The 24,166-nt window shown below is 36.5% G+C and overlaps 1 protein-coding gene across 1 annotated transcript in view; it reads left to right on the top strand.

The window, feature by feature from the left end:
• LOC150100909 (protein MTSS 1-like) overlaps positions 1 to 24,166 on the top strand; it is a 499,461-nt gene that overhangs the window by 328,873 nt on the left and 146,422 nt on the right. The window contains exon 11 of the mRNA XM_090401934.1: positions 1,436 to 1,598. Within this exon, the coding sequence (XP_090258060.1) occupies positions 1,436 to 1,598 (163 nt within the window). The remainder of the gene's footprint in view (positions 1 to 1,435; positions 1,599 to 24,166) is intronic.

Below are 24,166 nucleotides of genomic sequence, written 5' to 3'. Positions count from 1 at the left end.
ACTGTTGTTTTCATGATGATAAGTCATTTGATCTTTTAACTTCTGGACTAATTATTGTTACTAGTTGTACTAGTAGTAGTATACAGGTATCTCCATGAAGTCCAGATGGCTTACACTGACCAATATTCACACAATATCTGTGATATTTCTTCCTGAATTCAATTCACTTCATTTACTTGACTAACTCTGGAACATTTCTAACTCTTGGTTACCTGTTTCACTCATTCACTGCTCCCCAAGCAAAATATTTAGTCATCATACCCTTGCTGACTAAACTATTACACAGTTTCCTGGAATGATCCCTTTTCTTTTTGTTCTTGTCATGTATTGAAAAAATTTCTTCTGCATCAATCCTATCATTCCCTATACTAGCTTTTATGTTTGTCTCATATCTTCTCTTTTCCATTTTTCAGTCAGTTTTTATAACCCACAACTCTACCCTCATAGGGAGCATTCTGTAAACCCTTTACTCAGAACTCACTTCGGGTTCTGTCTCCACTTCTTCATCCCTGTATGTATATTGTGCTATTCTTTAGACTGTGTTTTTTCATACACCTTGTTCTACACTAAACAGATAAAATATATAGAATACCTGCCACCAGCTTCTAAATGTCATTCTTCTTACTATTTTCCAGTGGAGGAAAAACAGATGATCCCAATTAACTTGACGTATATTTTTTGATAAATAAATTTTTTTATATATTTATCTGAATATATTTATATATTTTCTGATTAAAAAAAAAACAATTCCCTATACATATATATATTCTTGTTTTCATTGATACTCCTAACTTGCTCATGACAAGAGTATTTCTCTTAAAGTAAGGTTGGTTTTTTCTTCTTTGCGTGAATATTTTGCATTTTTGGCTTCCTAACATTCAGAATTCTAGCTTTTCTCTTTTTTACCAACTATTATTTTCTTCTGCAGTTCTGCATAAATCTGATATCTCTTCCCCTATAAATTTACCTCTGTATTTTTATGTCCCCACCTGAACTCTTCTTTAAAAAGTAATTGTTTCTGTTCAGAAATGGTGTAATTTCTTAACAGAAATTACTCATTGATTCACTTTATTCACTATAATCACTTTGAAAAAGACTTCTTCAGATTCATTTTCAAAAAATAAAAATAAATTAAGAACTATTCAACTATGAATGTCTTCTTTCTTCTTGTTCTTCTTCTTCTTATTATTATTATTATGTGACACCTCTAGGGAGTCTAAAGACTCATCGAGGGAAAGTGTGTCAACAGCATCAAACATAACCTGCAATTCATTCATGGTATTAGTATATTATAGTTTGGTAACTTTTTATATATGTGTTTACATAAAAATATTGGAATGAAAAAATAGAATAAATAATTTGAATTTTCTGCAACTGTTTTTTGCTCTTTGCTATTTCTAACTGTTAAAATGCCACTGCTTTGTGATTTCTTTAGCTTTCCAGCTTAGCAGAACATGGAAGTTCCATTGCGAGCACACCGTCATCACCACTACCACCTTGTGGTACAGCAACATGGCCCAACTTACAGGATACTGTACAGTTTGATAGAAACACCAATTCATTCCTGAAATACCAAAGACCTCATACAATATCATCTGGTTAGTGATCCATTTATCTGAGAGAACTTGGTTCTGGAAATAAATAATTTAGTTAGCTAGCTTGAATTTTAATTATATTTCATTTTCTTAACAGAAGTGATGACAGTATTTAGAAACTTTGAGTAGCATGTAATGATGCAGTGTTTTGTAAAATAAAATAAAGGAAAAAGTGAAATCCTGAATGTAAATGGAATTTCAGTAATATTAAATTAAAAAATTTTCATTAATCTTAAAATTCAAAATTAAAATGAAATTAAAAGAAATTTCATTAATTTTTAATTATTGTTGATAAGAAACTAGATATTCTCTATCACCAAAGCTGGCAGTTGCAGAGCACCATATGCTTGACTGTTATTTTATTTTGCTACTCATTTCAAAAACTCAAGGATTTTTATGAAAATAGTATAAGGGATCATAATAAAATATTACAACAAAATTCAGTTTTGGTCCTGAATGTAAATTTGATCTTTCACTACATGAGCAAACTGCTGTCGTAACATCCGCAATATGCTTCTTCATTAAAGTAGGTCCTTGATGGTTTGATTTATATTAATTTGAATATCTGCTGTTTTGATAATTTTCTAGTAATTTTCTTAGTTTTCCTCAAAAATTGACAGTTCTGTTCCAAGCTGTCACTACCACAAAAAAAAAAAGAAAAAAAAAGTGCATAGTGCTATTGGACAGACTGATCATTGTGCCTCAGTTACTATGCTGCATTCAGCAATGGCTCTTTATTTAGCTATGAATTTATTTTAAAGCTCAGTTTGTGAACTTAGTATTATACCACATTTATAATATCTGTGCTACATTATGAAGTCTACTCTACATTTTAACATTGTACCTTTTTTAATAAATTTAAAATAATAAAAAAATAATAAAAAAAACTGGAACCATTTCATGTCAGAAGAATAGAAGTGCAATTACTAATGAAAATGTTGCTAAATGACCCTTGTAAATCTATAAGTTTAGAAGAAAAGATTGAAAATATTAGAAGAGTGAAAGGTGAACAGTTACATCCTACTCTTAGTAGGAAGCTACGTATTGTCCCTTTATTGTAACAGCAATCATGAAAATGCTGAAAAAATTAAAAAGAGAGGGGAAACAGCAAGAAGGAAAACTACTACATCTCTTAGATACTCACATGATTCTATGATTAGAAAAATGAAACAGTTATTCTCTTTGTGGATTCAAAGAGAATAACTTTTTCTCTTTTATTATTCTCTTTTATGTAATAATAAAAATAGTTATTAAATAAAAGAGACATTCCTCTCACACACAGATTATTTTGTGATGATGAGATGAGATGTCAGCACTAGTGTCATGATGAGAAGTAGCAATGTATTTGAAAAGTATTTTTTTCCTAAATTATATTGCAGATAATTGTATAATAATGCTTTTGTGATAGCCAGACTTGATATAATCATTGTACTGTGTTATTGTGGTTTTAAAAAGTGTTCATTCAGTTGTTATCTTGATTAACCTAAAAGTGCTAGTAATGTTACAAAAATAACAGTGGCAGCAAAGAATTATATACCAGCAGGATGGAAGGTCCAGAAATGATGTTCCAAAAATGAGAACAGTGTTACTAGGATAATTGGATAATGAATGGAAGTGCTTGTGAAGGTAATAATAGAAGTGACATGTAAGAGCTTAGACGAGAGTTAATAATGAAAATGGAGGAGGGGAGAAGGAGGAAATTGAAGGTTTAAAGAAAAGATTAACTGATGTATGAGAAGGAGGTTATTAGCAAGAAGCAAGTATCTAAGAATGATAGGATAGTTTTATATGGTGATTCAATCATTAAAGTGGGGTAAAGAATAAGGTACATAAGGCATCTTTTTCAGGTGGTACAATGAAATGAATATCAGATGCTTTGCATGGAAAGAAAGAACAGGCATTAGAATTAGTAGTAGTGATGGGCATAAATGACTTGGATGGTAAAATAAAGAATGTGGAAAGGAATTTTGAAGGAGTTTCAGGAGGTGAAGGATAATAGTGTCATTGGGAAAGCTGTTAGTTTGTTGCCCAGATAAGATAGTGGTGAACTGAGGAGGAGAGCAATGATACTGCATGACAAGATGGCTGAATTGTGTCAAGCAAAGAGTGTTCAATTTGTGACTGTATGGAATGCATTTGAATGGGTTTGGTGTTGGTCATTTGGAATGGTTGTTGTTTAATAAGAGTACACAAGGGTTCATACAAAATTAGTACCACTAAGAGTCAGAGAGAGAGATTGAAAAGCAGGTTGTGGAAGGACAGGAAGAGGATGGATACAAATGTGAGGAAATGTTATAGCAGAGCAAAGTGATTCTGTGCAAAACAGTGGGGGATGATAAGAATATAAATGAAAATCAGGAGTCGGGATCAGGGAAAATGGGATGGTCAGGATGAAGAAAGAAGTGCACTATAGCAGAGAGTAAAAAGAGAGAGAGAGATTGTGTTGATAGGATTGCCTTAAAGAGTGGAGAATTGTTATGTTTGTATACTAATGTACAGAGTATCAGAAATAAAAGGGCTGAGTTTGTAGCATTGATTGAATCAGTATGCCCAAAGATAATTGGAAAGTGAAAGTTAGTTGACAGAGGATGATATGCTGTCTGGACCTGAAATGATTGGATATAGAATTTTCCAAAAGGATAGGATGATGAAAAGAGAGGAGGCAGAGTATTTTTCAAGAATCAAAGTGAAAAATAGTAGTTTAATCTTCACGAATAATTTATTATTATTCGTGAAGATTTTGAAGGCGTTTGGTGTGAAGTTGAGATCATTTGAAGGGTATATCTAATAGAATGCTGTTATAGGCCAGGGAATGTGGAGAGAGTATTGATTGTGAAATGTTTAGACAAATTTTTTGAAAATTTTTGAATTTTTTTTTCTTTAAGAATGGTGGAAAAGGTCATTGAGGCTGTATATAGGAAAAATTATTTGGAGAAGAGAATTATAGGAAAGAAGTATAATCCCATGATATTGCATGGGATTTAAGAAATTTTAGTGATTGTGAGACAGAAAAACATGAGAGTTAAAAGTTATAAGGATATTGCTAAAGTATGGCAGTACAGCCACTCCTACTATGGCAAACACCATTATATAATCAATTCCTTCCCTAATAGAAAAGTATCAAACTTTCTACCAAAAGTCCTATTCAGCAATGCTTTTTTAAGAAATTCTACTGTAAACTTTCTGTTATAACAAGGTATTCCTTTGATCCTTATCAGTTCACGTGGTGAGAACTGACTATAAATGACTGAGGAAATGGATAATGATTACAAATAATATCATAGCTAGGATGTGCCAAAAAATGGGATTTGAAATGTTGGATGGTTTGAAGAAAGAAAGAGTGTATAGTTGAAATTGGCTGCATATGAGTGAACATCTAATGTCCAATCAAACTAGAAAGATTGTTGTTTCTGACAGCATTGGGGGAGGGGGTAGAAATCTCTATGGAGGACAGTAAGTTTCAGTGATTGGTTTTCGGGGAAGGATTTGTTTCAGTCATTTATTATTATTCGTGACACCTCCAAGGAGTTCTTAGACTCATTGCAGGAGGACATCTACTGTGTGACCCTTCATCTCCACTCTTCACTATATCGAACCTCTATTACCAATCATCTACATCAATGCCATCTACTACCCACCACCACTACAACTAGTGTAACGTCTATAAATTCCATGTGTTCTGAAGGGCCGATTTGTCTGTATGTGGGATGAAAAACATACATACATACATACAGACTACGAGAAAACACCCTGCTACCTCCATATGAGATCGGCTAACTCACCTTCAATTGAAAAAGTCCATATAAAGATTCCTCCCATCACGACGAGAATTGGCCTTTTCTAATCGAAGGGCGCAACGTACTGTCATTCTTCCAATTGTACTATAGTAATTTAGTTGCAGCAATGTGACAACTATTATGAGGTATTATTTTAATTATTTAACAGTTCTCAGAAAGACTGAAACAAATAAAGAGGCATCTCAGAGTGTAAGTCTTCAAGGTGGATATTTTGTGAAATGTGATAATGCAACATACTCTCATAATAGGATACAGGAATAGTGACAGTGGTTTGGCTTATAAATTTAGTGTCCATTTATACTTGTTTATGAACTTCTCTTATTAGTGATGAAAGGGAAGAATTAATGATTGTTGTTGAATGAATCATTATCCAAAAATTACAATATGAAGGGTTTTCAAAATGTTTTTGAAATGTTTTCAAAATTATGTTGCAATATAAGGAGATGTAATAGTGTAGAATTATGATAATAGATTTATACTCTCCAAAATAGAAAAAATAAGATGATTTGATTGTTGTTCTTTGATTTGCAGCTATATATGTATAGGTGTTTTACAGGCAAAGGAAATATTAAAATATACAAGAAACTACCAATACAAGGCAAACAAAATCCAACATAGAGAGAGAGAGAGATTTTTTACTAGTGGGCAGTGGAAGAATGACTTTGGTTATGAAAGATGGTGAGTGAGAGTGGTAGAATTGGATGCTAAAACTTTTGTTGAATGGCATCAAGTACAGGAGTTTTTTTTTATTGCTCCTACACACACACACACACACACACACACACACACACACACACACACACAAGAAGTAGAACCTCTAAGTATATCAATATCATGGGCAGGATACAATCAGGGGGTTGGGAAAGAAGTTTATCGACATTTTTCTTGAAGAGTTGCGGGTTGTAGTTATTTGTGAACACTTCATGCGGGAAGCTTTATCAGAGAACAGAAGCAGACAGTTGTATTGAAAAGGGATGTTTGGTCACCCTTGTTTTAGCAAGCCCAGAATTCCTTTTCACTACAACTGCAAAAGTGGAGGCATGGTAGTTCAGTGCAGCAATGCCATGCAAGGATCTGTAGAAAAGACACACAGCAGAAACATTGCATCTCTGAGATAGAGGTAGAAGCAAGTCTGTAAGGGAGGGATCATCTATGAGCCAAATTGCTCTGCTCTGGACAGCATCCAAAATTTTTAGGGATGTGAACAGCATTCCAAGGGTGGGCAGATTTGGGATTTGTATAGAGTTGGTAGCTGGATGAGTGAAAAATAGAATCTTTAGCAGAAAAGAATGCCTAGTTTTTTTTTTGTTTCAGACCTCTGATCCTTTCTGGTAATTTTTGTATTACTGATGATATATATATATATAAGATATGATGAGATCCCTTATCCCCTTTTTGCAAAAGAAAATGGCATGACTGAATTTGGTGGCATTGAAGGTGACTAGGTTCCATTAAAGGATGGACCTTGTCCCATTAAAGGATGGTATATTGTTGGAAGTTTTTTCACTTAGTTATACTATAAATTAAAGATACCAAGAAATTATATACTCCTTTATCCAAGTGTAAGTCTCATGATGTGAAGTCTTAGCTTCCTTATGCAAGTTGCCCCAGTCCTGAAAATACTTCAAGTACAAACTTTGTTTGCTTACACTTGGATAAAGGATTAAGCCAACTATATAATTTCTTGGTATCTTTAATTTGAAGGATGGTATAGAGATGGACATTTAAGGTACTGATCGTAGATTGTATTTTGAACCATGGAATATCTGAGCACTGCATGGTTTGTCAAACAAATAGAATGAATGGAATGTACTATCATCAACAAATCTGTGAATAGTATTATGCTTGACTTAGAATAAGTCATTTATATATAGGAGATAGAGGGCAGGTGATAGAATAGAGCCCTGAAGCACTCCTGCATTAGTGACAAAGCTCAACAGAGAAGAAGAAGCCATCTGTGATGACATGCAGAGAGAAAGTTGACCACCCAGTTACAGAGGGTGGCAGGTACACCAAAGGAAGAGTAATTTGTTTAGCAGGCACTGATGCCAGATGCTGTCAGGAAGTCTGGAGATATCAAGATGCATAAGAGAAAATGGAATAGGAAGAACAAAAATATATTAATTTTAATGAGGGCATGAGAGCTAGATTAGATGTTATATGTTATCAGAGAGAAGAGGCAAGGAATAAGAAAAGTCTCATTGACTATGTTATTGTTGATAGTGATGTTTTCTCACTGGTGCAGGACACCAGAGTGTACAGAGGATTTGAAATTGGAAGTGATCACTATTTAGTCTTGAGCAGGATAAAATTGAATTTCATATTGAAAAGAATAACATGTAAGAAAGTTTTAAAGCGAAACAAAGTTGAGCTCCTCTGAGATGTGAACTGTAGACTAAAATACACAAAGATTATTGAAGAAAAAATGAAAGAATTTGAGAACAGGAATCAAACCTTGGAGATTCAGTGGCAAGCCTTGAAGAAAACCCTGATTGATTCAGCTAGAGAGACATGTGGTGAAGTTGTCTCCAAGGATAGAAAAATTAGAACTCCATGGTGGGCACAGGAAGTTAAAGAGGCAGTGAAGAAAAAGAAGAAAACATATCAAAAGTTCCTGGCAAATAAGTAAGCTTGTACTCTTAGAGAATACAGAGACAAATGCAAGAATGCTAAACACTGTGTAAAACTAGCTAAACAAAAGTCATGGGAGGACTTTGGCAAGAATATAGAAAATAAATATCAAGAAGGTGACAAAATATTCTGGAGGTTGTTGAAGAAGCTTAGGAATGGAGGAAAGAGTGCTGTAAAAGGAGTTAGAGATGATAAAGGTGACATGAAAATGGGAGAAAAAGATATCCTTGAAGTATGTAGTAATTACTTTGAAAAACTGCTAAATGAAACAAGCAGTGATGACAGCACAGTGGTAAAAAACACTGACAGGCATGCAGTCAGGAATACATATCCATACATGAAGTAGAAAAAGCCATCAAAGGCTTAAAATGTGGAAAGACAGCAGGAGTAGATGATATTCGACCAGAAATGCTGAAGTATGGTGGTATAAAAGTCTTACAGTGGCTGCATTGCATAGTTCAGAAAGCCTGGACAGAGGGACGAATTCCCGATGATTGGAGTAGACTTCTCATAGTACCTATATATATAAAAAGGGAAATAAAACTGAATGTGAGAATTACAGAGGTATTTCCCTACTGAATGTTCCTGGCAAGATCTATGCAAGTATACTTGAGAAATGATTGAGAAGAATTGTGGAAGAAAAGCTGGGTGAAGAACAAGCTGGATTCAGGCCAAATAGAGGCTGTCAGGATCAGATCTTCACTTTATGACAAATAGTCGAGAAAGCATGGGAATATAATAAAGATCTGTATTTAAGTTTTGTCGATTTGGAAAAGGCATGTGACAAGGTGCCAAGAGAGAAGCTATTCAATACGCTACAGTTATATGGTGTCAATGGGGTATTATATCAAGCAATACTTAGTCTTTATTTGAGTTGTAAGTCAGCAGTTAGAATTGAAGGAAGTACAGGAAGATGGTTTAATGTTAAATCTGGTGTGAGACAGGGATGTACATTGTCCCCTCTGTTTTTCATTATCTATATGGATCACATTATGAAGGAAAGTGGTATTAAACATGATATCAAAATTGGAGATGTTAATGTCAGCTCTTTGCTTTATGCAGATGATGTTATACTTATCAATAAATCCGCTGCAAGTCTGCAAGATTCCCTGACTAAAGTGAATAACTGTTGTAATAGATATGGAATGAAGGTCAGCAATAAAAAGACAAAGACCATGAAAATAGGCAGAATCATTGAAAATGTCAACTGTGTTGTGAATGGAGAACCTGTGGAACAAGTAAAACATTTCAGCTACTTAGGCACGATTTTTAGTGAAGATGGTAAATTAAATATAGAAATAGACAACAGAATCAGCAAAGCTGGTATGGTGGGAAGTCTATGGAATAAATTCATATGGAATAAGAAAGAAATTAGTCAGAACACTAAATTAGCTGTATACAAGACAGTGTTCAAACCAGTTTTAACTTATGGATCTGAGAGCTGGGTCAGAAGTAAAACACTTGACCAAAGACTAGAGACTGCAGATATGAGAGTCCTGAGAAAGATTATAGGCATGAACAGATGGCATCAATGGCAATATCGTATTATAAACAAGGCTATTAGGAAAGAACTTGACATTGTCAACATCCAGGAATGCGTTAGCAGAGCTAATCTCAGGCGGTATGGTCACTTAAACAGAATGGGCAAAGAAAGATTAGCAAAACAAGTGTTCTCTGCCAGGTTGGCAGGAAAACGACCCAGAGGAAGACCAAGATATAGGTGGATTGATACGGTACAAAGTGGCTTAGACGATAGAAATATAAGATCTGATAATGTCGGAGTCTTGACAAGTAACAGACTGATTTGGAGGAAAATTGTAGATAGGAAGTTAGTAATGATGTAATTTTTTTCATGTGGTACTATCATATCCTATACACCCCTTGAGGGTACATGACAGGAATTTGATGATGATGATGTTATCAGAATAAATGTATGGATGAGTTTACAATTGAATTTGATAGTTGGGTATCAAAAACATGTATTACAGACCAAGTTTTATTTCTGGAGTGGTAATGAAGGTTTGCAGAAGATAACGAGCAGAATGTAAATGATAAAATAGAAGTAGGGGTATGATAAGTTTGAATCATTGTGAGATTTTCGAAGATAGTGTTAATTGGGAGGATGAATGGTGTGCAAGAGTAGGTAGCTTGCAGAGAGAGAGAGAGAGAGACGCACTGAAAGAGGAAGTAGAAGTCTCAGGAATGAATTGAGAAGCATGAATTTGTCCTCTTCTATCATGCAAAGTGAATCTCTGATTCACTTTGCATGATAGAACACGACAAAATAGGAGAACCAGTAAAAGAGAAAGAATGAGAAAAATGTGAGAGAGTGCTGTAACGAGGGATAGAGAGATGACATGTAAGTAGGAGAACAATGAAAGAAAAATGTTACAAGAGAGAGTGAGGGATGCAGTTATGCATGGAAGAAACAGACTTTTAAGAGGTGTGATGTATGGAGTCTCAATTCAAGATAGAATGCCTGAGAACTGTTTGCAGGGAGGAATGATAGAAAGTGTGGTTATAGTAATTAAGTGAGGTGAAAGTGTTGATGAGATGATTGTGATGGTGGGCACGAATGACATTGAGAGGCAATGTGCATTGGGGGACAAGAGATCTAAGGCTCATGCTTGAGGTGGTATAGAAGAAGACTTGAGAGAAGGAAGATTGTGTGTGTGTGTGTGTGTGTGTGTGTGTGTGTGTGTGTGTGTGTGTGTGTGTGTGTGTGTGTTGCCCAGGTATGATAATGCAGAGAAAGGAAGGAAGAATGAGGAAGGAAGGCAGTTGGAGAGAATGCTTTTCTCTGAATGAGTCAATGTGTCAATGCAGGAAAACTAGAATAATTAAGGTGGATGGTAGCAGCAGTGACCTCTTGTGGGAATAGGTGCTTTAAGAGAAAGGGGAAATACATCAGGTATTGCTAAATCCAGTGGAGTCTGGAGGGGATAATACTTGATTCTTTATACTAATGCCAGGAGTATCCGGAATAAATGAGATGAATTGGTGATACTGATAGCATCAGCCTGTCCAAAGATTATTGAGGTTTCTTTGACGTGGTTGACAAAAGATGATATACTGACAGGAATAGAAATACCAGGAGTACAGCATGTTTCGACCGACGGGATAGGAAGGAAAAATGCAGTGGTAGAGTACTGCTTATGATAAGTGATGACTTATGTCCTCTCAGAGTGGAGGATTTGAAGGGCAATGGTACCAGTGATTTTGAAAGTATATGGGATGAGGTAGAAGTGGTCAGAACAGGATATTTGGTGGGGTATTGCTACAAGCTAGTGAGCATAGAGGGTGAAGAGCAGGAGATGTTCAGGCAGATGAGCTTGGCAAGTGCAAGAAGAATGATCTTTATGAGAGATTTCAACTATAGCAGTATAAATTAGGAAGACGAAACTGCATGTAGTAATAAGGGAATGGAATTTCTAGAAATCTTAAGGGACAAATGTTTTAGGCAACATATAGTAGAAGGAACACGAGGTTTGAGAGATTTTAGATTTGGTCATAGCATCAGAAGAGCTGATTGGAACTGAGATGGCATCTCTACCCCCCCCCAGTTGGAGAGAGTGACCATGTGGTTTTGACTTGGAGGATGAATAGACATACAGGAGTATCAAAGAGAAGGGAAGGGAATGTATGTGGAATTATAAGACAGGTGATTCAGGTTAGGAGAGTGACTAGTATGGTAAGGAAGGCAAAACTGGAAAATGAGAAGAGATTGGCCCTGGGATTCAAAGAGAATTCTAAGGAATTTTTTCACTATGTGACTAGTAGAAGGAGAAATTATTGTGGAAGAATGACGTTGATGGATAAAAATGGAAATAAAGTGACCGATGCAAAGGACTTAGTGGAATTTTTCAATGAATACTTTATTGGAGTATTTCATCCTTGAGAAGTAGGTTTTAATGCTAGAGGGATAGGATAGGATAGGATAGGTTCGAGGTTTAGAAGTGCAAGAGGAGAGTGTGTTTCAAATACTGAGTACTCTGCATGTACCCAAGGAATGGAAGGAAGATAAGATAGTGCCATTGCATAAGGGTGGTAGCAAACTTGGAGTGTCTAATTATAGGCCAGTTTGTGTGTCATCAGTAGTTGTTAAGGTCTTGGAGAAATTAGTGAGGGATCATTTACAGTTGAGCAGATGAATGTAATATTATCTGTGAGAGTCAGCATGGATTTGTTAAGGGGCACTCTTGTTTTAGTAATATGATTGCCTTTTATAATAAAGTTACAAGAGTGGTTGATGAGGGAAAGGCATATTCTGCCTCTTTTGATTTTACAAAGGCATTTGACAGGATACCACATGATAAGCTGATATTTAAGTTGCAGCACATGGGTTTAGATGTAAGGTTAGTTAACTGGATTCAGGATTGGCTATCCGATAGGTATCAGAGAGTTGTGTATGGGGGAGTAGTTTTAAGGAGTCAGCAAGTTACAAGTGGGGTCCCACAGGGCTGAGTACTGGGATCTGTGTTGTTTAACTTTTGTGTCAATGGATTGCAGGGGTATATTCAGTTGTTTGCAGATGATGTTGAAGCTGGGAAGGGTTATTAGTAATAGTGCAGATGTGGCAGCCTTTCAAGAGGATTTGAATAAACTAGACAGATGGGCAAATGAATGGGGAATGTCAGTTTAATGCAACTACACCCTCTATCCAAAAAGAAACCGAACTTTTCAAAAATAGAAGAAACTAATGGCGCCACCTGTTGTATCTTTTTGTTGTCGAAAGCAGCAACCCTCATTAGTGTTGTGTCAACTGTTTATGACATTTGTTTCATTACAAGCCGAGTTATAGTGACAGTGTGTTTTGACAAACAGTCGGAAAATGAGTTTCAAACAGAGTGCTGCGATTGACTTTTCTGTTAAACTTGCTAAAAGTTTTACCGAAATGCATCAAATGCTTCAAAAAGCATATGGTGATGAATGCTTATCCCATACTCAAGTTTGCAAGTGAATTCAAACTGGTTGTGAGATGCTTGAGAACGATGAAAAGCCGGGCCATCGAAAAAATGGACTGAGCGAAGTTAGCATCCAAAAAGTGCGTGATTTCATCGAAGAAAACCCGAAGTCATCCATGAGACTGATTGAAGATGAATTGGAGATTCCAAAATCAACTGTGCACAACATTTGACTGAAAGTTTGGGCCTTCGTAAATTGAATTCGCGATTTGATCCCCACAAATTGACTGACAACCAAAAAATGTATTGAATTAAACACTGCAAGGACCTCATTAAAACCGCTTGTAAGGACTCAAACTTTCTTGAAACGATTGTTACTGGTGATGAAACGTGGTGATTTGAGTATGAGCCCCGAAACAAAGCACCAGAGTGCTGAGTGGAGACCACCAGAAGAGGGGCATCTGGAAAAAAGTCGCTTGGAGAAGTCAAAAGTAAAGACAATGCTGATTTGTTTCTGTGATTCCAAGGGCATTCACAAAGAATTCATTCTGCCTGGCCAAACGGTCAATAGTGAGTTTTATCTCTAAGTTTTAAAGTGATTGATAGTGAGAATTCGTCGCGTGCAGCATGAATATCATGATGCAGGCAGCTGGTCACTTTTGCACGATAATGCACCATCTCATCGTTCAAACATTGTGAGACAGTTTTTGAGCAAAATCCAAGTTTGTGTGTTGGGTCACTCGCCATATCCACCTGGTTTAGCACCCTGTGACTTCTTTCTCTTCCCTCGACTTCATTTACCGATGAAAGGAAAGCCATATGACACCATTGCAAACTTTCAAGTGGCAGTAACCATGACCCTCAACAGTATCCCAAAAAGAGATATAAAAAACTCATTTAACAATTAATTTACCATTCCAAACGCTGTATTGAAGCTGAGGTAGAGTATATTGATTGAAATAAATGATTTAAATAATTATAGTTGGACTGTGTTTTATTTTCTATCAAAAGTTCGGTTTCTTTTTGGACAGAGAGTGTAACTGTAAAGTTAAGTTTGGAATACATCAATGGGAGGTTGCATACTCTGGAGAAACTATACTGGAGGAAGTGAGGGAGACAAGGGATCTGGGAATGATGTTTGATAGAAACCTGAAATTCAGGGAACATATTTCAAAGGTCGTGAAAGCAACACAGAGGATTGCTACACTACTGAGAAGGATGCTGACCTGCAGAGATAAGAGTTGTCATTCAATTGTATAAATGCCTGATCAGACCACACTTGGACTATTGTGTCCCCAGGAGTTGAAGGAGATAAATTAAGCATGGAAGGAATGCAGAGGCAGATAACAAAGATGGTATTAGGACCATACAATGTTAGTTATGAAAATAGGCTGAGGGAATGCGGACTGCAGAGTTTGGTAGATAGAAGGAGGGGACAATATGATTGAGACATAAACTTTTGAGTGGTAGTTACAAGGTTGATACTGGGAGTTCTTTTGTTTTGTGGAACAGTGGGAAGGAGCAAGAACAAGGGGCCATCCCTGGAAGTTACGAAGGAACATTGTGAGCAAGAGGGTTAGGAATGGTTTCATTGCATAGAGGGTGGTTGAACTGTGGAATGCATTACCTGATAGAGTGGTAAGAGCACAAACAGTCAATGAGATCAAGGAGTATATGACAGACCTTGTATTTTCTAGGATGGCCTCCCACCATGAGTCTTGTGACTCCATGGTGGAGCTCTGAATCATCATAATAATAAAATATAGTATTGAAGATTGTTATTATTATTTTTGACACCTCCAGGGAGTCCAAGGACTCATCGAGGTTGTCCTTCATAAAGATCCATTTTATGGAGGACAACATACATTTTATTTCTAATTTAATTACATTTTACAGTAAAGCAACAACTGTATGATGTGGTATCAAAATTTTTCAGACTGGTGCTATAATTCAAAAAAACTTCTGAGGCAGGTTGATGAAACTATGCTGTATAATGCAAGAGTCATTCTCATATCATTTGATGCTATCTGCAGTGGTAGTTGCATTTTGAGATAGCTTTTATCCACTTGTGTTGATTTTAGTCCATGTATTTCAACATGTTACTAAATTTGGAGTGACATGCATGTATTACATATTTTATGAAAGAGTTTTTTATATATCAACCTTATACACAAAATACTGCAAAATCAATATGGCAACAGTGCTATTCATTTTGTGTGAATAGGTATTAGGAATTAAGAAAGAAGGAACCTCTTGATGTGTTTCTAGAGCAGCTGAAAATTATAATTCTTGAACAAAACAAGAAAACAGTGAAAAAATTCATTCCAAAGAGCAGAGGTAGATAAATGGAATGAAGAGAAGGATAAGTTTGTTTGGTGTAATTTTTTTTAGTGCTAGTTGTTGATTATAAGAATGTAACAATTGAATGTAAGAATGTAACAGTAACATAATCTCATGGCATCTTTATTTATTTTATTTTATTTTTTTGTACTGATTGATAAGGGAAACAGATTTATTTCAGAAACGTCGAATGTGGATTTTGGTTTATATTAAACTGAAGTTTTACTCAAACATGGTAGTTGTCTCCATAATTTTCCAAAATGTATTCAGATCACCGTGTAAGCCTGAAAGAAAAGATTTATTTCAGGTTGATAACAATGATAACAATAATAAATAATGTACAAAATAAATTAAAATAATTTAATTTTAAGGCAAATAAATACAGTAGAATGTCAAATTATCTGAACTAATTGGGACCATGGTTGGTTCTGTCAATCAAATAGTGTGGATAATCAAACATACATGAGAATAAATACCCACTTTATATGAAACAAAATGTAATTAGGCCTACAATTAAATTATTGTATGCAAGGTCATTACTACTGTATTTTGAAATATGAAGTATTATAAAAAAATGAATTTAGGAAATATTTGTATATAATAACCAAAATGTTTTAAAGAAACAATTCTTTTGTCATTATTAACATAAAGAGCCAGTAGTATTAAAATTAAAAAGCAAAATGACTTGGTATTTCACTTTGAAATAGCCATGAACACAATCTTGAAAAATTGAGTGACTAGAAACAAAATGGCTGCAATAGTCTCACACTAAAGTAGCTTGCAGCAGAACTGAGTGAAAGTTAACTGTCTCACCATTACCATACTCCTGAATTCACAATGGACAAGAGTACAACGGGCAATGACATATATATACTAATTATATCTTTGAATAAATAATCAGAAATGAATGCATCAAGTAGCAGGTGTAATAGTTCAACATAACGACTAGTGCACTAAAAATTGATTCTGTAATAAATTTCAAAGTAAGTATGGAGATCTTCTATGAAAATCCTTGGCCAATATATTGAGTATCTGCAAGTTTTTTGCTTTTATTTTATTTTATTTTTTTTATGTGATTTCATGTGAAACTATATTTTTCTATTTTTATTAAATGGATACATTTCTTTCTTTTTTTTTTTTTTTTTTTGCATTTTTAATAATTTATTTCCTTACATAATCCAGAAATCTTGTTTTAAAGAATAATAGAATAAACCATGGAATTTTTAAGCCATTCAGGCCGCCTCCAATAAGTATCGCAGTGGTTACACACCAGACAATGAAATTCACCTCCTACCTTATGACAATTACCAAAATGCATGCCTATGCCAGATTCAAACCTGCAGCCTGTTGATGGGAGAGGAGATACTTGCTTTACCTTTGGGCTTCAAAATTAATTGACATTAAAAAGAAACTCTCTCTCTCTTATACACACTTTCTCATTTTAATAGAATTTACATTAATGAATTAAAGTACAGTTTTTTTTTTTAACATAAAAATTCACAAACTGTTTCATTTAAGCATGACCAAATATGTTAGAAATAAAAATCCTCACTTTAATGGTTGGAATCTTAGGTCCAAAAAATGCCTCATTGATTATTCCTCAGATACATATTTTACTGTTGAACACTAAAGTGTTATCTCTCTCTGTCTCTCTAGAAAGTTTTTTCATTTGGTTAGAAAGTAAATCATACTTAGCTAAGTTTGCACCTGAAGTATCTTCGTGACTAGGCTACTTGTATAGCGAGGCTGATGACTTCACATCATTTGCCTTAGTATCCTATAATCTCATTTGGAAATATCAAGATGCACAAGAGAAAATGGAATAGGAAGAACAAAGATATATCAATTTTAATAAGGACATGAGGCTGGATTAGATGTTGTATGTTATCAGAATAAATGTACAGATGAATTTACACAATGTAACTTGAGATTTGGGTATCAAAAGTGAGTAACGAGAAACAAATTGCCTGCAATAACCTCACACTATAGTGACACTCAGCATACTGAGTGAAAGCTAACTGTCTCCCCCTGCCCCACCCCACTACTACTACCATGCTCTTGCACTCACAATGGACAACAATACAATAGACAGTGACAGTTTTTTTGTTGTATTCTTTGTGAAGATAGAAAGGGAGGTGAAGTGCTATTGATGATAGAAAAAGAGTTATTTTCTTACAATGTGGAGATTTAAGGGAACAAAATGGTGGCAGTGGTTTTGAGGTAATATTGTGTGAGATAGAGATGAAGAAAATGAAATACTTAGTGACCTCTCATAATGTCGAACAAAAATGCAGCTCCTAGGAGCTAAGTTCACATTATGGGTAAATATCAAGAATAGTGATCGGAGCTTGCTCCACCTTAGACATGAGTTGCCTCAGCTTGCACTACCTTTAGGGTCAGTTGCTGCAGTATCCAGGTATTTGCGTACGCTTGGAATCACCGAACTTTATATAGTTTCTACTATATTCGGCATGAAACTCTTTGAGTTTCTTATTCGGCTAAGAAATGATATGGGATGTAATATCCCTTAACTTAAACTTAGTCAGATATTGCTGTTGACCTGGTAATGTGGACTGTAGTGACCGTGAAATGTATAAGCCAGTTAGACAGCAAATAGGAAAAGGATGATCATTATGGGTGATTTTAATTATGACAGTATACATTGAGATGATGAGATAGAAATTGGAAGTAAGAAAATTAATTTCTTGAGTTTTTAAGAGATATCTACCTCATCACAGGATGTTATTATAAATGAGGTGTCAAAACTCCCTCCCTCCAGTTGGTGAGCATGACCATGAAATGATTACTTGGTGGTTGCCACCATGTGAGGACTTCTGTGAGGAAAGGGTATGTGTGAAATTACAAGGCTGGTGATTATAAGATGCTCAGGAGACAGTTTACAACTGTAGCATTGAATGAGGAGTTCGATTGATAGGTGATCGATGCTGTTTGGGTACTATTTAAGAACTATCCAGAAGAAGCAATGTCTAAATGTATTCCAAAGATAGAAAGGTTAATCAAGGTAGGTGTGATGAATAATGGATAAATGAAGAGATTAAGAATGCAGTAGAGAGAGAAAGCAGACATTATGGAGGAGGAAACATACGATGGGTGTTGATACTAAATTCCATGAGGAGTACAAAGAACAGTCAAGGAGAGTTACTTGGTTGGTAAAGGTAACAAAAGTGCAGTATGAGCAGCAGTTAGCTAATGAAACTTAAAAATAAGACATTGATTATGGTAGGATGACATTTACTGGAGAAAATAGGATAACTGTTGCAGAGGATATAGTTTCCCAATAATAAAGCTGTGGAACTTGATATATCACCATGTATTTTAAAGGAATGTGCAAGGGAGTTGACATCTGCCTTGACATATTTGTTTATTATTATTATTATTTAGGCCTCCAAGGAATCAAAAGCCTCATCGTGGGAGATCCTTCCTAAGAAACACAAGTCTATCAAGGCTCATCATGGGAGGTCCCTCCTATGAAACACAAAGTCTATCATACCACTCCTTAAACTCAGTGACCGTTCTCACTCTCACCACTCTATCAGGCAATACATTCCACGGTTCAACCATCCTCCATGCAAAGAAACCACTCCTCACCCTCTTGCTCACAGTTTCTGTTTGTAACTTCCAGGGATGGCTCCTTGTCGTCACTGCTATCAGCTGTTCAACCAAGCAAAAGAACTCCCCAGTGTCAACCCTGTAATCACCTCTCAACAGTTTAAAAGTCTCAATCATATCACCTCTCCTTCTTCTATCCACCAAACTCTGCAGTCCATACTCCCTCAGCCGATCCTCATAACCAACATTGTACAGTCCTGAAACTGGCTTTGTTATCCGCCTTTGTACCCTTTCCGCAGTTAATTTATCCCCTTCAAATCATGGGGATCAAATCTGAGAACAATAGTCTCAGTGTGGTCTGATCAGGGTCTTATACAACGGAATGATAACTCTTTTATCTCTGCAAGTCAGTGTCCTCATTATTGCAGCAGTCCTCTGTGTTACCTTCATCACCTTTGCAATATGTCCCTTGAATTTCAGGTTTCTATCAATCATCAACCCCAGATCTCTTGTCTCCCCAACTTCCTCCAGTATAGTTCCTCCAATAGAGTATGCAGCATCCCATCGATTTGTTCCAAACCTCAAGACCTTCCTTTTTCCTGCATTAAACCGACACCCCCCCCCCATTCATTTGCCCATCTGGCTAGCTTATTCAAATCCTCTTGCAGGACTACCACATCTGCACTATTACTAATAACCCTTCCCAGTTTCACACCATCCGCAAACAACTGAATATCCCCCTGCAATCCACTGACAATGTCATTGATATAAAGGTTAAATAATATCGGTCTCAGTACTGAGCCCTGTGGGAACGCAGTGTGTAACCCTCTGCCTCCTTGAAACTGCCCCACCTTACAACTCTCTGATACCTATCAGACAGCCAATCCTGAATCCTGTTGACCAACCTGACATCCAAACCCATGTGCTGCAACATAAATATCAGCTTATCATGTGGCACCCTGTCAAATGCTTTTGTTAAATCCAAAAAAATGACAGTATGTGCCTTTTCCTCATATATGCTTTTGTAACTTTATTATAAAAGGCTAGCATATTACTAAAACAAGAGTGCCCCATCACAAATCCATGTTGACTCTCACAGATAACATTACCCTCATCTGCCCAATGTTGAATACGGTCCCTAACTAATTTCTCTAAGATCTTAACCACTACTGATGACACATGAACTGGCCTATAATTAGACACTTCCGGTCTGCTACCTCCCTTATGTAATTACCTTACTTTCCTTCCATTCCCTGGGCACCTTTCCCGTAGCCAGACTTTCATTGAAAAGCCAGGTCAAAGGAGCTGTCAGTTACTTAGCACATTCTCTCAAAACTCGTGGTGAAATACCATCCAGTCCCACAGCTTTACTGACATCCAGAATACTCAGTATTTGGAACACGCTCTCCTCCTGCACCTCTAAACTTTGAACCCGCTTTATCCCTCTAGTATTAAAATTGACTCCTCCAGGATGAAATACACCAATATGAAATATACCAATGTTCATTGAATAATTCCACTATATCCTCTGCATCAGTCACTCTATTCCCATGTTTATCCCTCAGTGCCATTCTTCCACAATCATTTCTCCTCCTACTGGACACATAACTAAAAAATTCCCTAGGATTTTCTTTGGATCTTAAGGCCAATCTCTTCTCATATTCCAGTTTCGCCTTCCTTACCATACTAGTCACTCTCCTGGCCTGTGTCTTATATTCTTCTTGCATCTGCTCTTCACCTATCTCCTTATATCTTTTCCATAACCTCTTTTTTACCTGCAGTTCCTGTTTAATATTGTTTGTCATCCACTTTGCTCCAAATTGTGTCCTCTTGTTCACTCGTGGTATACAACTTACCATTGCTGCTAACAAATATTCTTTCATAATTTCCCACGCACTAATCATATCCCGGCCTTCCAATTCCTCCCTCCATGAAACTTCCCCAAGTTGATGTCTAAGACTATTATAATCACCTGCCTTGTAATTCTACATATGTTCCCGTCTCCTTGATACTCCTGCATGTCTGTTCATCTTCCAAGTCAAAACCACATCGTCACTCTCTCCAACTGGTGTGAGAGATGTCATCTAGTTATTATCAACTCTTCTGATGCTGTGACCAAATCCAAAACTCTTGAACTTCTTGTTCCCTCTGTTACATGTTGCCTAAGACATTTGTCCCTCAAGAATTCTAGAAATTCCATTTCCTTATTGTTACATGCATCTTCCTCCCCTCAATTTATACTGCTGTAGTTAAAATCTCCCATAACAGTCATTCTTCTTGCACTTGCCGAGCAGCTCAACTGTCTAAACATCTCCTGGTCCCCACCTTCTCTGTTCCTTGGTTTGTAGCAACACCCCACTAAATATCCTGTCTTGCCTATCTCTACCTCACACTATATGCTTTCAAAATCATTAGTGTCACTGCTTTCCAAAACCTCCACTCTTAGATGACATAAGTCATCACTTATCATAAGCAGTACTCCACCACCATGCTTTCCCTTCCTATCCTGCCGAAAAATGCTGTACCCTGCTACTTCTATTCCTGTTATTATATCATCTTCTGTCAACCACATCTCAGTGATCCCAATAATCATTCTCCATGCTGATGCTATCAGCGGCACTAATTCCTCTCCTTTATTCCGGATGCTCCTGGCATTAGTATAAAGCATAAAAATGCCACTAATTCTATATCCAGCATTATCCCCTCTGGGCTCAGCATTACCTGATGTTATCCCTCTTCTCCCAAGTACCCTTTCCCACAAGAGGCCACCTCTGCTACCATCCACCTTGGACATTCTAGTTTCCCTGCATTGACACACTGACTCATTCAGAACAGCAATCTCTCCAGATGCCTACATCTTTCCTCATTCAAATGCAAGTGGTCTCTTGCATATAATTCTCTCTGTCCTCAAACGCCCTTCAAGCATCCACATATTCTAATCCTCTCTTCTGGCACATTCTAGCTATTATTTTATTCGATATTACTGCTCTTCTGCTCAGCTCGTCACTATCATACCTAGGTATAACACACACACACTCTCTTTCCTCTCTGCGTCTTCTTGCATACTACCTCAAACAAGAATCTCATATCTCTCGTTGCTCAATTTACATTGCCCCTCAGGTCATTTTTTCCTAACATCACAATCATCTCATCCACCCTTTCACCCCTCTCATGCATCCTATCTTGCATACCACGGATTATTGAGTCATCATACATTACATCTATTACCATTCTCTCTTTCCTATTTCCATTCTCTTCTCTTCTATCATTCCCATACCTCTCTCTCATTCCCTCTCTTCTGCTTATCCTATTGTCTCCTCGTCTATCGTTCACATAACTCTCTTTCATTCCCTTTCTTCTACTGTTCCCATTCTCTCCTCTTCTATCATTCCCATACCTCTCTCTCTCTCATTCCCTCTCTTCTACTGTTTCTATACTCTCCTCTTCTATCATTCCCAGACCTCTCTCTCATTCCCTCTCTCCTACTGCTTCTATTCTCTCCTCTTCTATCATTCCCAAAATTTTCTCTCACTCCTGCTCTTATTCGCCTTGCATACATCTTTTTCATTCTCCTAATCTCATCTTTCATACTTCTCATCTTGTTCACAAGACATTCCACCTCCTCTTTCAGCTCATCTATCCCTTTCTCTGCAAGTTAGTCACTCTTACTCGCCATTCATTTACCCAATCAACACCATCTCCGTAAATTTCACAGTCATTCAATCCTTCCACATCCATGACTCTTATTTTTTCATTCAATCTTCACTCATCATTCTCTCCTATCACACTACTCATCTCCTGCTCATCATTCTCTCTTATCACAGTACTCGTCTCCCAACATTCATTTCCCATCCCTGAAGCAACTAGATTGGTTATCTAAATATCTAATTCATTGATTTCTTCCCACTGTCTGCATTTTGCGCATATATGCACTCCCCCTTCTCTCACCTGCCACATATCCAACTCCCGGGAAGCATACATGCCGCAAACACTGCATACCACAAAGTCCTTTATTATGTTACGTATAATAGAGTTCTTAAATGGTGTAGGACTTGATGATATGGCATTTGTGACTGCAGCTGCATCCGCCATCATTCTTTACTGCCAAGTAAGTAACTACTAAACTAATCGCTAAAAATATATATGAACACTGTATCACAGATATATATATATATAAATAAATGCTAAATCTAAACATATATATATAATGCTATATTCAACTATACTAGATAGCGAAAACTTATCTTCTCTTCCACCGCAAATGCTGCCGACTGTGACCTCGCCTTCTCAGTAACCCAAAAATAACACGATATATAACAACGAAACTCCAAAAGCAGAACCACTAAATAACACTTGTGTTATTACTGAGAAAAAAATGCAGCACAATTCACAAAAGAACTCGCAGTATACACTGTTTAAAATACACTTTTCCCTACCACCGCTCAAATCAGCCGCCCCATGCTTCAGCAACCATATGAATCTTACACTGAGTCAAGTTCTAAAGGAACTGCTTCATAAGGGAGGTGACAGAACTCAAGCATCAAATTATAGGCCAATTTGTATGTCAGGTGTAGTGGTTAAAATGTTGGAGATGCTAGTGAGAACCAGAATCTAGAATTGGGTTAACAACAGTGTTATTATCTTTGATGGACAGCATGGATTTGCTAAAGGGAGGTCATGTTTTAGTAATCTATTTACTTATATGAATAAAATGACCACTGCATTGGATGAGGGAGATGGTTACACAGTGGTATACTTAGATTTTGCAAAAGGCTTTTGATAGCTTACCACATGATAATATGATAGTCAAACTAGAGCAGATGTTATTGAATATTAGACCAGTGTATTGAATTAGAGATTGGCTATCTGATAGATATCAGCATGTGTATGGGCAATGTGAACGTGATGTGTCTCACAGGTCTGTTTTAAGGCCATTGCTGTTTAACCTGTATGTTAATGATATTGGAGAAGATTTGGATGGGGATATTCAATTGTTTGCAGATGATGTAAAGTTGGAAAGAATTATGACTAATATAGCAGATGTGGCCTTACAAGAAGATTTGAATAAACTTAGTGAATGGGAATGGGAGTGGGGATGCTACTTCAGTGTTGCAAAACGTAAGGTTTTAAAATTTGGAAAACAAAGATGAGATGTAGAATTTACTCTTGGTAGGGGTATGTATTGTTGGAGGAAATAGATCTTGGTGTGATGGTGGATAAGGATCTAAAATTTAGAGGATACATTGCCAAAATTGTTAGGACAACACAACGAATTCTGGCAATGATGTAGAGGACACTGACTCGTAGAAGTAAGGAGATTTTAGTTCCA

This window comes from Typopeltis vanoorti, chromosome 12, assembly GCF_054136105.1.
Source record: "Typopeltis vanoorti isolate ZY-2024b chromosome 12, IOZ_Tvanoo_1.0, whole genome shotgun sequence".
NCBI classification, from domain to species: domain Eukaryota; kingdom Metazoa; phylum Arthropoda; class Arachnida; order Uropygi; family Thelyphonidae; genus Typopeltis; species Typopeltis vanoorti.
This window is presented reverse-complemented; position numbering and strand designations above follow the sequence as displayed.